Source organism: Bipolaris sorokiniana, assembly GCF_000338995.1.
Source record: "Bipolaris sorokiniana ND90Pr unplaced genomic scaffold COCSAscaffold_19, whole genome shotgun sequence".
Lineage (NCBI taxonomy): Eukaryota > Fungi > Ascomycota > Dothideomycetes > Pleosporales > Pleosporaceae > Bipolaris > Bipolaris sorokiniana.
In genome coordinates this window covers 41,794-57,832 of record NW_006911913.1, presented here as the reverse complement: position 1 = coordinate 57,832, position 16,039 = coordinate 41,794, and the positions used below count along the sequence as shown (strand labels likewise).

Below are 16,039 nucleotides of genomic sequence, written 5' to 3'. Positions count from 1 at the left end.
ACATGTCGCAACACCTATATGCAGAGCAATTTGTCATATAGTAAGATATTTGAATATATACGTGCTGAAGAAAGCCGGATAGGTAGCGTTTGGCAATATTTACATGTGGACCTCTGACAGTGATATACGCCCACCAATGGATACATGTGAGATTTCCTCGCCGGTCAATAATTGACATGGCTTAGAGACCGAACCACTTCATGTCCTCATTCTCATGAGTGGGAACAATGTGTCCAACGTTCTGTGCGCTAACACCTACAAGCTTCGTGCCGTCGCCGTAGATCATGGATGTGTAGCCATTCTGGGGAGTGTTTGTAACATTCCTTGTGAAAGACACACCGAGCAGATTGCTCCATTCCTTGAGCTGCTCGCCCAAGTTGGGGTACTTGACGAGGGTGTCTGCAGTTCCGTGGTAGGTCATAAAGCGGGGATATTGGCCGTTAAAGCCTGGGTACATGGCCTTGACTTGCGCACCCCACTCAGCCGGGGTTTTGATGACTTGGCCGTTTGCGCAGCGCGGGTCAGCGGTGCTGGGACTGGCTCCTGGGCTACCGGCTACACAACCTGCTGCCACTCCAGAGTAGCAAGTTGCGGCCTTGACAACGTCGGGATAGGTGGCCATCATGACGTTAGTCATCATGCATCCAGAGCTGCTGCCAGTGACGAAGACCTTGGCTGGGTCGGCGGAGTACGTCTTGATGACATATTGGATCATGTTGTTGAGGCCTTGGTTGTCGCCGCCCGCATCGTGAGAGAGACCCTTTGCGGTGTTGACTTCCCAGCAGTTGTTGTCTTTTTTGGTCGAAGGGAAGATGGTGATGAAGCCCTTTTGCTCTGAGAGGGTGTTGTACTTTGTCGATGCCGCGTAACTTTCGCCAGAACCTCCGCAAGGATGCAGCTACATTTGTCAGTTTTGAGCTCGTCTATCAACGATCACTGAATACTCACAGCGAGGATGACGGCGGGCTTGGTGGCCAATTTTGCTGGAACGTTTATGTTCATCTGTAGGTTCGTTGGGTTGGACCCAAAGTTGTTGACACGGGTGAGGGCGCCATTGGCAGTTGCGCAGATGGCGGCAATGGTGCTGATAAGAGTAGTTGTGGAGTGCATGTTGGGCAGATGTGAGGTGCGAGTGTGGTAACAGCAATTCTGTGCGGATGTCTTGCTCCTTTTATGTGCGCTGGATCCGCGACGGGATCTCCATGCATGCTAGACATGGTCAGGGACCTTTTCTCCACCCACCGTTGTGATGAGTACACCCCTCATCTAAACACTCTACGTCGGTTGCGCACGGATCAGCAGATACTATATTAATACGGTTTTACCCTTTGAGGTATTCAACCTGCTGTATTGGAGTCTATACGAAGGTTTTGCTTATGTTCGTATTTATTTTCTAAGTATCTCCTGTCATACCAGATCCTTCACTCCATGACTGCATTCCAAGAGCCTAGAGTGCAATAGACTTTACTGACTATGCTGGGGGCGGGATATCACCTGCAAGTACACAGGACCCGCCTGATCATTCTTGAAAGCAATTTTGGAATGATTCAAAGCCTCAGTCCGATCGGTGTCTAAAGAACAAGGAAGGTCATGCGCTATCCCAGATGTCGAGCTATGTCCTGTTTCAACAGCTTTCCTTGGCCATCCCTGTTAATTGGAACGGGCCAACATCCCCTTCAGCAAAACCTGCCTGAAACAGAGCATTAATTCTACGCATGCATAGTGTTGACAATCATTGATATCCCTAAGTTTTCCAGAGTACCCACCGTTGCAAAGCTCTAAAATAACTTTACAAAATAACGTAAGCGTCTTTAACAGCGAGGCAGCACATGAGATGGAAGAAGCAGCATAAAATTATCCTCCGAACGCAAGGACCTCAAGCGGCACCTCGCGTCGGATTGATTAAAACTACTACCGTGCATTGTTTCCGAAACATTTTCAATGCGGAAAGTGATCGGCTCAACGTGCACATCACTCAGTTTTGGCGCCATACAATCCCTGCAGTATCTTCCATGTGTTTCTTAAAGCGGGGAATTCGACCAAATGTAGTAGGTTGGCTTGAATCGGTAAATTGGCCTTCATAACGCCAACGTCTGCCTGAATGTCGGCTTTTTTGAAAGGCACAATCGAAGTTCGGCACTTCTTCCTCACCCGACGCTCACCGAATACGTAGTAGTGGGTCTTACAACGGCTCTTGAAACGTTGCAAGAACTATACATACGGACCTTTTCTGACGAATCCATGACCGCTGGACTGAACTGTGTAGTCACAACAAATCGCCTAGTATAAAGATGACGCACTAATTGCCCAACGGATCGGTGTACTAATGGTAAGTCTGGACGATAGGGCTCGCGATACAAGTGCGCATGTACATAGTAAGCATAGTACCAAAGTAACCAAGACGCTGGTTTGTGGGGTAAGCTTCGCGGGGCCGGCCCGAACTTGTTCAAGAAAGGAATGGCTGCAACTCAAAGAGACTGAGTGGATGGAAGAATTTCTCTTCACAAACTTACTTAAATACTTACGTCACACGGCATTACCCCGTGAGTCAAAACTCTGAACATGTACTTACATCTCGTGTTCAGTGGCGTGAGTTGATGGAACGCGGGATACACTATCCCATGCGGAATACGACCTGGACTGATGTGAGACATGGGAACGACCGTTGAGAAGCTTTTTTTAGGACGATTTCCACAAGGCCTAGATCCATACCCTCAAGGATGTTATAGCATAAGCACTTGTCCCACTGTTAGGCATAACGCCTTGGCAGATACCCTGTACTAAGCCCAATTGCCCAGTAGCTCGGCCAGATCCATCACTCTTACTACTACTTTTTGATCGCTTGTCTATTTCTGTTGCTTTTCTTGGTTCCGGCATTGCGCCGCAGCAAAGAACCGGTGAGCGCTGTGTCGGAGCTTCAACCCGAACCAAACATATAAATGTCGATCTTGAACCTCAAACTACAGGCCAGTAGAAGATAGTGAGATATAAGCATTCTCGTATGTCTCGTATGTAAAATCTCGTTTACTGGTGAAATTCGTTGCACAAATGAGATTCTTTCTACCACAAAGTCCCCCTACGAGAAGAAACCCCTACTACATCATACAAAGGAAACTACACCAGTAAACCAACACATAATCAATTTCGCGTTCAATTTTCTTAGCACACAGCGCAACTGTAAACAAGGAAACACCGGAAACTGCGTACATGCTGACACGTTCCGAGTCTATACGCTAAGGAATGGCCAAGCCCTTATTTGGAAAACAAAGACTCTAGATCCAGTTCTTCCCGGCGGCGCCTGAATCGTACCTTGTTGTTCGGATCGATGGTCATGGTCTCAGCAAACGCATGGACTGGCGCCACGTTTGCACCAGGTGCAAGTTCCCAGTCATACTTTAGCAAAAGATGGCATATTGCAATCTTGATCTCGTTGGCAGCGAAGAAACGGCCAGGGCACGCTTGATCCCCATGGCCGAATCCCATGTGATTGGGGCTGGTAGAGACCAAGTGGGCTTTGTTGGCTGTAACAGGGTCTTGTCGCAGGCGGTAATATCGGTATATGTCGTACTTTTCTGGTTCGAGCCAAATTTGCGGGTCGGCCATGGTTTTACCGTTTACAACCGTGTAATCACCTTTGTTGATGACCGTGCCATCCGCGAGCGTGACCTTTTCCGCTGCAATCCTTCTCATTGATACTGGTTAACACACAGGTTAGCGATTTCTGTTGTCCCGTATTCATAGCAATTAGCGGATGGTACTCACAGTAACTAACTGGGGTAAGTCTTTGAGTTTCCTTTATAGCACTGTCCATGAGCTTTAGGTTGGAGAGCGCTGCCTTGCTCAAGCCGTCGGCAGTGAGAACCTCAATGATTTCCTTTCGCAAGTCTTCAATATGGCGGGGATCGCTTGCCAGATGCAACATTGTCTGGTTCAACAACTCCGAGGTGGTGTGGATAGCGGCTACCGAGAGCAACATCTGGCATGCAACAAGATTGCTCACGTCTGTTTGACCCTCTTGCTCCAGCCACTCTAGCATGTCATTGTAGACAGGGGCGGACTTGCCTTTTCTCTCTGCTTCTGCCTTGGCTTGCTTGCGGTTTTCCAGAATTGGTGCTAAGATATCGCGTGCTTCTTTAAAATATTTCCGGATAAGTTTGCTGTCATCCACGAACCAAGACCATACACGCTTTAGTGGTCCAGGAAGAAAGGAACTCGTTTTACTAAAACCCACAGCGAGCACCGTGTAATTCTTGGAGACTTCGAGCCAAGATTCATTTCGGCATAGCTCATCACCAAGAAAAACCTTACCTGACAGGCGAGCGATCAGTTGGAGAATGGAATCTGTTATGATGATCTCTTTCCATTCTAACAAATGATCAGTTGTAAATCTTGAGATATGAATACACTACTTACCTGTGTTATTGCCAAATATCTTGTCGATTGCAAAATGGACTCATTGGACAATGGTTGTGTCATTATGTCTTGAACACATGCATTAGCTTCTAACCATCCACGTTTTGACCAGAACTTCCTTACTCAAGGACTTGGTAAGCTGCTTTTTGGATACCGTCTGTATAACTCTGTCTGGCAGATCAAGGAAATTGAACGGTTCCAAACCAGGCATTTTGGCTGCAAAATCCTGAGCAGTAGATTAGTTAAGCAAATCACTACAGCATAAGATTTTAAACCGACATGTGCAAATGCTTTGGCAAATACCAATTGACGCTCATTGCGAATCATGTTTGCGTACTCAGGTGGGAAGACAGTGACCATGCCCGAGTTGGTCAAGAGCTTGAAGGGCTTTTCGCCATATTGCTTTAGAGCATTGTCAAGTACCGTGTGACCGTCCTTCATATACTTCATACGTCTGAGTGTAGTGAGTTCTAACCAGGCAGGAGCATTGGCGATAGGATATTTCGATCTTTGGGTAAAAACAACGAACGAGATCAAAGCAACAATAGCTAGAGATATTGTGGTGATCACAGGGAAAGCCTGCTTGATTGTAGTAAATGAAGGTTCGGATAGAAAATCAGGTAGACTTGAGGAGCTTGGGACCGTCATGCTGGGCAAGGGCCGGGCGATGAAGCTGCCTGTGACTGATAGCGTAGAGCACAGCTAGGACATCCATATTTTATATGGGAAGAACACCTCATATTTTTCTAGTACCGGGATCGGGAACAGCATATTCCGTTGGTCCTAAACCGTCGTCGTAAGTTGTACTACAAAGAGCGGATCTTTCATGCGTAGGAGATCCTGTCAAGGTACCCTTGGTAGTGACTGTCGTGAGGTTTGACCACACCAATACGAGCTTGGTACACACTCAAAGAAGCAAGGATCAATGGCAGCCTGTCAATTGATATATGAAAACCCACTCATGCCTTGTCCACTTATACTGTCTTTGATTATATCGGGCTCAAGAAAACAGCCCATGCACAGGCTTGGTGGGGTATGCATCTGCAAGGTCTTCCCTGTCCCCCATACTAGTGTACATACAGTTTCACTATCACTGAGCTTCGACCACTAAAACAGGATGATTGACATGGCTCATCGGATCATATCCATCAACATACGCGCCAATGCTTGGCTTCCTAGTCGTGGAAGGATTTCCAAGCCCTACTTGGACTCATCTTGAGCGGGGACATATGCTTCAGCTTTGGTGACTACCATTCTGCTTTGCAACTGGCGTTCAGTATCTCGTCAGCAGACATACTGCTCTTCAATAAGATGTTACACATGGTTTATTTTATGTGGCGTAAGCAATGGGGCTCGCGAGGGGCGGGCCGAATCGCTGCGGGTCATTATGTTTGTTAGAATGAACAGCACTGGTAGGGCAAGGGTGCGTATGAAGGACGGATCCGGGACCAGCGACATTCCGGTCAATTTTGCGTCATATGTCCTTATGTCGTCACAACAGGCAAAAGTCTCCACTGCGGCAACTATATTTCGGCTCGCGGCAGCCATTATCCGGCCCGCGGTAGCCAACCGCTTCGGCTAGTCCAAAGTGTCCTTTTACATGTACATACATCAAGTAAGTAAACAGGCAATGGCAGGGATGATACTGTGCCAAGCAATGCAGACATACGAATCTGTCTAGTCTTTCCTGTAAAAGATAGAATAAATGGCAACTCTACCGATGAATGATATGTGAAACGCTGTAATCGGATGGGCCAAGTAGGGAGAGAGAGATAAAAACTTGATCTCGTGCCCATCCATAACAGGGCTACTTGATCATGCTATGTGAAGCTTGGCGCAAGGGCAATTACGGAGAACCTTAGATCCCCGCCTTTTCCATTTTCAATGCTCATGAGCCTCCCAATCCCTTTCTCCAGCGCCCCAGGACTAAGCACATCTTCATCATCGCCCAATAACCCCCGATCAAGGGGACCCTTGCGATCGCCTTCAAGCTCCCACAAATGCCCATCTTTGGCCTTGACAAACGCGACAAAATGCTGTCCGCTATGTTCATCTGATGTGGGTGTAGGTGAAGCAGTATCGCCAAGTTTTGCCGCACCAGCATGAGCCTTTTCGAAGGCATCCGAATCCTCAAGTACTTTGGCTCGTTCCCAGATGGGTTTTGGCAGCGCACCGACACGAATCTGGTCAAGAGGGGAAGAAGGCTGGATATGGTCTGATGCTGGGGTATTGAGGAGACAGTGGACTAAGCCTATGCTGCCACAAGCGTTGCCGATGGTTTGCTTGAACCAGATGACGGGCTCTGTTTCTCCTTTGCCTGCATACTCGGACTTGTCCTTGTCTTCTATTGTGCGCGCCTCGTGCCAAGTTGGCGTGAGCGGTATGATGACTAGCAGTGCTAAGACGGGTCTGGGAATGAAAGCCAGCATTTCTGGGTCAGTGAGGGAGTAGACATCATGGAAAGAGAAGACAGATGTATCGAGACCAAGATCTTGTGCGAGATGGTTCATGACAAGGGGGTTATTTTCCAGCATGGTCCATAGCTTTTTCGCCATGGTGACGATTTTTAATGAGTGAAGATATGTGTGTGAGGGTTGATGTGGAAATCAAGTTGTTTGTAGCAATCTAGGTGTAGTAGATGCGTTCCTACGGTTTACCAGGGTCATGACTAGGCAGCCATACTCGCCACCAAAGCCCGGCCCGATCACATCCCCCCTCCCTCCCCACACCCCCACATCAAGCATACTTACTTATGTAGTAACTCGGCTCTCGCAGAACTGAAACAGCTAGACACCACCAAACCATCATCAAAAGTAGTAGAATAATACTAAGATACTAGTCCTTTCGCTTGTCTGACGCGTCGGCCTATTTCCGTTCCGCAAGAGCTAAGACGCCGGACCCACAGTGCAACGCTATCCTCTCACCATGGTGGAAGATCAGCATCTAAATGAAGAGGTTCCATTTCGGCAATGCCGTTTGGATTAGTCCGTCTTGTGTTTGTACCCACCTCACTCGCATTCTCGATTTTGCGAGGACCGGCGGTTCCCCAAGAATGAATACCCCCAAATACCTTTGTATCTCCTCCGGCTCTCCGCAGTAGCAAAGTCCAGTAGACCGAGTCGAGCGACAACGCCCACCATCATGACACACACATATACTCGAAGGATTTTATTGCTCCTACAATGACATATATTCCATCTATTGCTCTACTTACCCGGTTGACCCTGCCTTTGGACTTCGACACTCCAGACTCACCAGGACAAACTCTCACCACCCACACAAACCATGGATGACGAAGCCCGCCAAGCGCTAGCCAGCATGAAGATGCCGCGCCGCCCCATCAACTTCGTTCCGGCTTCATCTGGCGAGATTCTCAAACTAGGCCACATCACGTGCCGTATCATGGAAGACGGCTCACGAACCGACAACCGCATAGGCAGCGCCGAGTTTACTCTGCCGCCAAATACTCCGGGTCCGCCTGCGCACTGGCACGAGATGCATGATGAGACGTTTTTGGTTACTCAGGGTGTGGTTAGGGTATGTTTTGTTTGTTATTTATCGTTGTCTTCGTTCTTGCCGATTGGTAGTATTACTATTGTCTGCATCGTTGTTTTTGTTTCCGTCGTGTTCTTATTATTATTATTCCTACCATAACCACTACTACCTTGCAATGTTCACACGCTGAAAGAAAACTTTAGTTCCACGGCCCAGACGGCGAAATAATCGACGCCCACGTAGGCGACTACATCACGGCCCCGATCCGCGCACCTCACACATTTTCAAATCCAACCAACGAGCCCGCCAAATTCTTCAACACATACACGCCAGCCTTTTATATTGATTACTTCAAGATATTGGCGGAAATTAGCAAGACGGATGAGCGCATGAGCAAGGAAAAGAACCTCGAGGTTATGAGTCGATTTGCGACGATGCCGGCCATGGAGATGATGGCGGAGCAAGGGAAGAAGTGATGAAAAGGCAGAGGGAGTTCTGGTAGCCATAAAGACCGTAGCAAGATCATAGGTTGTCAATCGAAATAAGAATAAACATTTTCAAATTGTTTTTTCTGGTATGGGGAGATACAATTTCCCAACACATCTTCTAGACTATGAAGACATGCGCATATACAAAACAATAGCCTTCGAGATCTCCTTAGTAGAAGAAAACTAGTTTGAAAGAAAGTAAATTGGTATCACAAACAAATGTACAAGAAATAAAAGTCAGAAAACCACTTCAGAAAACAATTGATACCTGGTGTTTCCCGATCCCATCTCGAGAACCGTTAAGCTCGTAGCTGGAAAAGCAAAAAGCAACATTGTCTGGTTCGGGGCGTGAGAATCGGTGGGTCAATAGGGGCCTAAGCAACCATGGCTTGGTTGGCATAATCTGCAGTTTTGCCGTCTGATGCGGGGAGCCTTGCATTTGCATGCGCGAGGCTTGATTGCGCGGCCTCCTTGAGTTGGGCTTCAACGTTTCTCTCGTGCTCGCGCGTGGGTGGAGTGTTGCGAGAGGCGGAGGCCTGCGCGTCATGCGGTGCATCGTGTTGCTGCAGGGGCTGCATAGCCTGTTCAGAGTGCTGGTGGTGAGATGCTTGATGTTGTGGAGTGTGTTGACCATTGCTGTGTGAGACGTGTGATGGCGTCAGCCCATGGTGCGACGGACTCAACATAACTGACGGGCTTGCTGTGCTTGCACGGTCGCCGGCCTCGTGATCACTTGTTTCACTCTGGCCGTTGCTAGTGGTACCAGTAGGATAGGTATAACCGCCACGCAATTCGCCTTCCCGAACTTCTCTCCACGAGCACTTTGCATGCTTCTTTGTACAACCCATGCATGCTGTCAGGTTTTTCAAGCAGTCCATATGCAATCTTCGACAGCGGTCGCAGGGAGGGACAATGCGCTCGCCCTTGGCAAGACTTTCCATTCTATGCACCATTTCAACTTTGAAAGGACCTCCGTCATCTTTTTCCGGTTGTTGGCTGGCGCGTTGGCTGGAGGCTGGGAGGAGGCTAGAAGGCGTGTTTGGTATTGGGACGGGTGAGTTCATCATATTGTGCAGCTCGGATTCATTGAGAGGATGTGAAGGCCTTGCGATTGGCTGTTGTGCGCCAGGGGGAGCTTCAGTTGGCTTTTGCAGGGCCCTGGATGGGATTGACGAGGGTGGAGAGGGATGAGATGCTGAATGACTGCCAATCGATGGTCTCCGCACTTCAGCATTGGCGCTGGGAGGCTGCGACGACACACGCCGGTCATTCACAGTATGAAATTTGGATAGCAGTTCGTGGCGGGTAGAGGACGAAGAACCATGGCCACGACTGTGACTGTGTCCATGGCCGTTGGATTCGTGGTGCTGGCGCGCATTGACGGCTACGAAGCCGCTGCTGCTAGGCGATGGGTGCGAAGGTTGGTTGTGACCTGGGCCTGAGACATTCGAGTTGCTACCGTTCATAAGGGCGACGTTCGAAGGGCTCGTAGGGCGGGGAATTTGAGGCGTTGGAGTCGCAGTGGCTCTGCGGTCCAGGATTGCCTGTTTGCGGCCTTTGAGGCGGTGGTTGAGCTGCCTCGTGCGAGCAGCAACTGAGTGCATTGGTCAGAACAGTTAAGAAGGATTGCGAGTTGTGTATTTGCTTGAGGGCCAGGACGCCAAGGTTGACAAAGGAAAGCAGTAGACTCACCTTGATCGGCCAAAGAGCATATTTGGCTGAGGTTCTTTTCCAGAATCTCCATGGTGCCCAGCTCCTTCTCCTCGTCTTCGATAATGGGCTGCGGGGGGATCATCTTTTGGGGAATGCCAGATGAAATCAAGACGAAGTCTTCTTCTGAGATCTGGACCCGACATTGCTTGGTGTAGAACTGGCAGACCCTCACGCCCTCGCTCATCTGGTCGAGTTGAAACTGCTCGGGCTTATTGCGCGCAAACTCGACCACGTCAAGCCAGGACACGGTGGTGCCATCCTTGCCATGGCTCTTGAGGACTCTGGGGGGACCGTCGAACAGGCGCTCGAAGCGCTTGATGAGAATGGGACCCAGAGGGCGAGCGCCTAGGTTACAGGCCATGCTCTCGTGGCGGTCGAGGACGCCCTGGTAGTCGCTGAGCAGCGAGAGGATGTTTGGTAGCGTGTCATCGTTGGTAATGAGCGGCAGGTCGTTCTCATTGTGCCTGGCGAGGTAGTTGATCTGCAGATGGTTGTGCTTGGCGGTTTTGGGCAGTGGCGCAGGCGCCAGGTGCATCTCGTGCGAGGGACTGCGTTTGCGCTTGAGGTCGCTGGGCATGTGCGAGGCATGGTGCTGGGGCGGGTGGGCAGACATGGGACGGTCGTCGTTGTTGGCCATGGCTAAGCCTCTGGGGGGGGAGGGAAGATAGGCTAGGGATGCTGACGAGGTTTGCTGCTTTGGTGGGCGGAATGAGCAAAGGGCAGCTTTCAAAGGCGGCGGAGCGGCGGGCGCTAGCGAGCAGCCAACTCAGCTGGGCACGGCGCGAGAGGGCTAGGCGGGTTGCAGGGGAGAGCGGAGACCGCAGGCTACCGAAGCAGAGACATGTCACGCAGAGGGGCACTGTGCGAGGGGAGGGGAGAGGAGTGCCGGCGGGTGGAGGAGGAAGAGGAAACAGCAGTGGAGGGCGTGGGCGAGGGCGAGGGCGAGGAGGCAGATGAACGGCTCGTCGGTGGCTGAAGGCGCCCGAGTGGCTGCACGGGAAGAAGCAGAGAGAGGGGTGGGCAGGCAGAGGGCGGCGCGCCGGAAATAAGGACGAGCTTTTTAAGAGAGCGGAGTTCCTTGCCAATCAGAAGGGGCGAGTAGGGCACTGTGGCATGGCCTGGCCCCGGCGCGGCCCTGTGATAAGAGGCGCATCGTTGGCGATTCAGGTGGTGCCGACTGCCCGGCGGCCTTGTGCTGCTCCAACGGCCATGAGACGGCCTGAAACTGAGCCATTAACGGTGCTGAAGACACGAGCGCCGGCAAAACTGTGCGTGGCCGTACTATGCGGTCCTATGAGAGGGCGCCCAAACACCCAGAAGGCCTGGTCCGCCGGCGGCATTGGCCTGTCCCGAGACGCGACGAAAATACCGCAGGCACAGGGCCCACGCGTCGCCTGCAACACAAACATGGCACCGGCGGAGATGTCTGGACTGGACGCGAGGGGCGGAGATTGCCTCCGCCTGCCCCGGCTACTTACACTAGTAGATATCACGTGACATGGCGGGACAGCCACACATACACACACACAGCCACGTCCCCTGCCACACACGCCCCTCTGCACAGACCACCTTCTTTTGTTGCCAGCTCCCGCCCGCACGTCACCACAAGCCCTCCACATATCGCCCAGATTCGTCACTCTCTCCCAACCCCAATACAATGTCTGAGCGAGGCGCATTTCGCGGCCGAGGCGGTGGCAGAGGAGGCGACCGCGGTGCAAGGGGCGGCGGTCGTGGAGGTGGTGGAGGCGGCGGCGGTGGAGGAGCACACGCTGGCGGCCAGACGGAGCGCCCCAAGAAGGAAAACATTCTTGACTTGAGCAAGTACATGGACAAGCAAATTACGGTCAAATTCAGCGGCGGACGAGAAGGTAACAAAGGCAATTTGGTCGCTTTGCAACGAGCAGTGGAGGCTAACTTCCCCGCAGTCATTGGCACATTGAAAGGCTACGACCAGCTTATGAACCTTGTCCTCGACGAGGTCAAAGAGGCTCTTACAGGTATGTGAGAGATTAATACACACACTCTGTCATTCCTAACCACCGCAGACGAGGATGGCAACATCCGATACCGCAAACTCGGCCTCATCGTCGCACGCGGCACCCTGCTCGTCGTCATCTCCCCCGTAGACGGAAGCGAAGAAATCGCCAACCCCTTCTTGCAGGAAGAAGAGTGATTGCCGACCATTACCAGCGGCGAGGATGGCAGCATCACGTGTGCGCTGTGAGCAACAAACAGACAGCAGTCAATGGCGTCGTTTAGGCCAACGGCGCCGACCAGGGGCTTTGAAAAAAAAGGCTGGATAGCCAATACGATACCCATGAGGGACGTGAGCGAAAAATGCAAGGACAGGATGCGGCTCCCAAGCTGTGCATCGACAACAAGTTACACGGTGACATGGCCACAACAGGCATGCTTGCCCGTTGCATCCCTACCATTGAACATTGCGAATCAGAAAAATCACCGATACTCCACTTACTAGTGGTGAGGTCTTTCAAAACCACTAAATTCGCCATGCACTGTGCTCATAATTGCCAATTGACCATACATTCGCCTATGTACATCTTATATTTCTTGCATGACTGCGTCCCTCGTTGCTTTTTTTTTTACACTGGTTGGGCTCCATCTACTTGCATACACGCCTACCCCTGTCGTATCCAAGGCTAATTAGGAACATGTGGCTGAACCAGTGGTACCATGACTCTGCTGGTTCGCCGTGTAGTATGTACATTAAAAGCAATGGTTCGCGCGCGGAAATAGCAATGTGGCTGTGCTGTCTAGTTAATAAGACGTAGTTGGGACCAACCCCATCTGCGACGCTTCCTCCCCGTTTCACATGGCCTTTGGGCACGTATGCGCCAGGCACCAGGCACCAACATATCGACACAAACATAACCTCAGCTCACACCTACCGCCGCTCATTGCATCTCCTCCCCCTTCGCACATTCCTAAATTGTTGCTCCTCGCAATCTCGGCCAACAAAACATTATCTGCTGCCCTGTGACGCTTCATCTACCCACTTCCACTCCCTTTGGCCACTTGCTTACTACCAAATGCCAGCCTGGTATCCAACATGCCGACATTAGCAACTTTGCCATCACCATGGCCAGCATGGACAGCGGCAGCATCTACTGTGTCTGCTGTAAGACCCAGAATGGAGAGCTGGCTCATCACACTGGCGGCGATACTCTTACCCCTGGTCATCTTCGTAATCACCATCCGCCACCGCCAGACACAACAACGAGAACAAAAGCCGTTTCCCTTTCTAGAGTTACCCCAAGAGTTACGGGACATGGTCTATGAATACTTTCTCGATGACCCCGTATACCCCGCGCCACCCCGCCCATCCTTTCACGCACCTTCTGTAGTATCGTGGATGAACCCGAGCCGCTGGATCTTATCAACAGCACCACGCCCCCGCCAACGCAACAACAAATACATATTCCTCGCCAACAAGCAAGTCCACGCAGAATACATGGATATGCTATGTAAACGCCGTACCTTTCAATTTTTCGTCTCCCCAAAAACCTACAAGTCCCTCCCTCCCACTCCTCTTCCCTCGCCTCCATCCCCTCCTCCCCCCATCACTGCCATCTCAACACAAGAACCCACAAACGTCTGGACCATCTCCCCCGCCACCCTCTCCAAAATCCGCAACTGCTCCCTCAGCCTCACCACCACATCCGCTATGCTCGGCGTCACAGACCCACGCTCCATGACCTCCTCATCGTGGTCTCTCGGCCGTCGCATGCGCCAACAGCTCAAACACATGTCATCCATCCAGACCTTCACGCTCGAAGCAAAAGCCCTTGGAGACCCCCTCTGGAACCCGCTGTGGATCTGGTACCACGCCTCGCAGTCGCTCAAGCTGCTCGGCACAGACTTGTCGGATACGGTACCCCGGGGCCCCCAGCTGACTCGCATTACCTTTTCGCTAGATACTTGGTCGCCTGGTGAGAATTATCTTAAAAGGCAGGCCCAAGGCTGGACGTGGTATTGTGCAAGAGGACATGTGGTTGCGACTGATTTCGGGCACGACATGACGGCCAGGGAGTTTTGTGCAAAGTTGTACAAGGAGTGTAAGGTTTGCTGGGCTGTTGCCAAGGATGGGGATTTGTTGTAGTACAGCTTCCTTCTTTCTTCGTATCTTGATCTTGTTTACTTCTCGTAACAACATAGCTACGATTTTCCTTTTTCTATTTCTCATCTTTTTTACGTGCTAGCCAGAACGAAGGACGATAGGTACTCTGCAGCATACTTCTCGTGTTTGTAATATACCCTGTTTGAATCGTATCCGTCTCCTGCCTCTCTATATTAAAGCCAAGATGTTGCACCAGCGCAATCACTTCGTCATTTGTAAGTTCGAATGACCCCGGGTCCCCTATTCCCGCATCGCTTTCTATCCTACTCGCTTCTTCTTCGTCCTCTTCGCCATGATTTCTGCGAGGCGGCGGCGGATGCCACAACAGAGGACCGAGATTCACCCAGATACCGCCTGGCTTCAGGCAGTTGGCCACAGCTTCAATATACCGAATGAGATTCGGGGCAGTATCAATAAAGAAGACAGTCGTAACTGCATCGAATACACCTGTATAATCCGATCGACCGTACACGACACAAAAGTCGCCCATGGACATGCTCATGCGGTCCGAAGCCGGCACTCGCGACGCCTGTTCTTCCCCAAGTACCGTTGCCGGATGCACATCCGGTATCTCAACCGTGCGCAGCTGATCCGCCCGCGAAACGTGGTTGGAGCTGCCAAGTGCCCAGGGCGCAATGGAAAACTGGTGCGCATGCTTTGTTTCGTTGAGCACGAGCGCGCTGGCCATGAGCATGTGGTACGAGATTTCGTTGCCTTCGACGCTGAATCCCGCGCGGCAAACGTCGAAGACGAGACGGCCGAGGCCAACGCCTGGGACTAGGACTCTGAAGTCGCCTCGATCCTGTTCAGAAGCTGCATCCGCAGTTTTGGCGCGTTGAGCGAATTCTCCTTGCAGAGCCGATAGAACGGGGTCAAAGCAAGCTTTCCTTTCCTCCTGGCCCTGCTCACTCCATTCGCGGTAGAATTGATTTACGCAACTCCTTGCCTTTTCCAGGTCGTTTTGGCCGGCTCTACTTCCCCGACCATCTACTATGAGCGCGTCTAGCACGATATCGAACACTTTGAACTCATCTCGCGCATACTTTTCGGGCACGATAGAAGCAACCCATTCGCTATCCAGAGTGGGCGCCAGGAAAGACTTGAAGCCTGCAGCAAATATGGCTTCAGCTAGGTTGGCGTTCTGATCGATGAGATCGTCTACGGTAGAGAAGGTAGCAAGGAGGGAGAAGGGGGGCTGCGAGAGTAGGGTCCAGTGAGCGGAGGGAAGTGAGTAAAAGGCTTGGCGCCGTGTGTGAGTAGCATTGTAGTGTGCGTGGCGGCGGTAGGAGCTGGATTGCATGTGTTAGTTGAACTGTGCAAGGCAAGCCAAAAATTGACGAGCTGGGGTGCGATCTGATGTGTACCGGAATGAGTCTAGAACCGAGATGATGAGTTTCTGTTCTTCGGGATCAGATGTGGGATCGTAGGTGTCGTGCAAATCCTCCTCTTCCATTCTTTCTGTTGTAATATATATATCGTCCAAATTGCTATATAGATGAGTGACTTCTGTGAAGAGCTTTTATTTCTATGTTAATAGTTTGTAACCCCACGTGCAGCCGTGCCTCCACACTCGCAAATTGCAAGTGTCAACACCTGAAATGGAGAGATCCGGGATATTGGTATTTTCTATGATTTCATTACCAACGGATGGATTTCATCACGCGGAGGATATCGGAGAAGTCGCTGGTTCGCTCGGGGGGATCTCTTGTTGGAAGGTGTGTGACGCCACCAGGTGCGTACTAGTAACAGTGGTACTACCCCACCTGCCACTTTCCCACCCACCTACAAAGCC

The 16,039-nt window shown here is 51.1% G+C and overlaps 8 protein-coding genes across 8 annotated transcripts; 3 read left to right on the top strand and 5 right to left on the bottom strand.

The window, feature by feature from the left end:
* Window positions 1-181: 181 nt before the first annotated feature.
* On the bottom strand, window positions 182-1,122 carry COCSADRAFT_204163 (carbohydrate esterase family 1 protein; the record flags this gene model as incomplete). The annotated part of the gene is made up of 2 exons (XM_007707451.1): window positions 949-1,122; window positions 182-898 (listed from the first exon to the last, which is right to left on the bottom strand). The coding sequence occupies exons 1-2, from the start codon at window positions 1,108-1,110 to the stop codon at window positions 182-184; spliced, it is 879 nt and encodes a 292-aa protein (XP_007705641.1). The 5' UTR covers window positions 1,111-1,122.
* A 1,841-nt stretch (window positions 1,123-2,963) lies between these two features.
* On the bottom strand, window positions 2,964-5,093 carry COCSADRAFT_129010 (uncharacterized protein). Its single transcript, XM_007707450.1, has 4 exons — window positions 4,693-5,093; window positions 4,537-4,639; window positions 3,763-4,365; window positions 2,964-3,695 (listed from the first exon to the last, which is right to left on the bottom strand). The coding sequence occupies exons 1-4, from the start codon at window positions 5,059-5,061 to the stop codon at window positions 3,253-3,255; spliced, it is 1,518 nt and encodes a 505-aa protein (XP_007705640.1). The 5' UTR covers window positions 5,062-5,093; the 3' UTR covers window positions 2,964-3,252.
* Window positions 5,094-5,929: 836 nt separating this feature from the next.
* COCSADRAFT_41663 (uncharacterized protein) lies at window positions 5,930-7,049 on the bottom strand. Its single transcript, XM_007707356.1, has one exon. It carries the CDS (start codon window positions 6,966-6,968, stop codon window positions 6,234-6,236), a length of 735 nt encoding a protein of 244 aa, XP_007705546.1. The 5' UTR covers window positions 6,969-7,049; the 3' UTR covers window positions 5,930-6,233.
* Window positions 7,050-7,698: 649 nt separating this feature from the next.
* On the top strand, window positions 7,699-8,592 carry COCSADRAFT_348654 (uncharacterized protein; the record flags this gene model as incomplete). The annotated part of the gene is made up of 2 exons (XM_007707449.1): window positions 7,699-7,950; window positions 8,112-8,592. 2 exons carry the CDS (start codon window positions 7,699-7,701, stop codon window positions 8,382-8,384), a joined length of 525 nt encoding a protein of 174 aa, XP_007705639.1. The 3' UTR covers window positions 8,385-8,592.
* Window positions 8,593-8,770: 178 nt separating this feature from the next.
* On the bottom strand, window positions 8,771-10,746 carry COCSADRAFT_103244 (uncharacterized protein; the record flags this gene model as incomplete). The annotated part of the gene is made up of 2 exons (XM_007707448.1): window positions 8,771-9,990; window positions 10,089-10,746. 2 exons carry the CDS (start codon window positions 10,744-10,746, stop codon window positions 8,771-8,773), a joined length of 1,878 nt encoding a protein of 625 aa, XP_007705638.1.
* A 914-nt stretch (window positions 10,747-11,660) lies between these two features.
* On the top strand, window positions 11,661-12,746 carry COCSADRAFT_194481 (uncharacterized protein). The gene is made up of 3 exons (XM_007707447.1): window positions 11,661-11,977; window positions 12,035-12,106; window positions 12,155-12,746. The coding sequence occupies exons 1-3, from the start codon at window positions 11,767-11,769 to the stop codon at window positions 12,280-12,282; spliced, it is 411 nt and encodes a 136-aa protein (XP_007705637.1). The 5' UTR covers window positions 11,661-11,766; the 3' UTR covers window positions 12,283-12,746.
* A 514-nt stretch (window positions 12,747-13,260) lies between these two features.
* On the top strand, window positions 13,261-14,229 carry COCSADRAFT_103285 (uncharacterized protein; the record flags this gene model as incomplete). Its single annotated transcript, XM_007707446.1, has 1 exon — window positions 13,261-14,229. One exon carries the CDS (start codon window positions 13,261-13,263, stop codon window positions 14,227-14,229), a length of 969 nt encoding a protein of 322 aa, XP_007705636.1.
* A 73-nt stretch (window positions 14,230-14,302) lies between these two features.
* COCSADRAFT_103326 (uncharacterized protein) lies at window positions 14,303-15,700 on the bottom strand (the record flags this gene model as incomplete). The annotated part of the gene is made up of 2 exons (XM_007707445.1): window positions 14,303-15,536; window positions 15,612-15,700. The coding sequence occupies 2 exons, from the start codon at window positions 15,698-15,700 to the stop codon at window positions 14,303-14,305; spliced, it is 1,323 nt and encodes a 440-aa protein (XP_007705635.1).
* Between the last annotated feature and the right edge of the window lie 339 nt (window positions 15,701-16,039).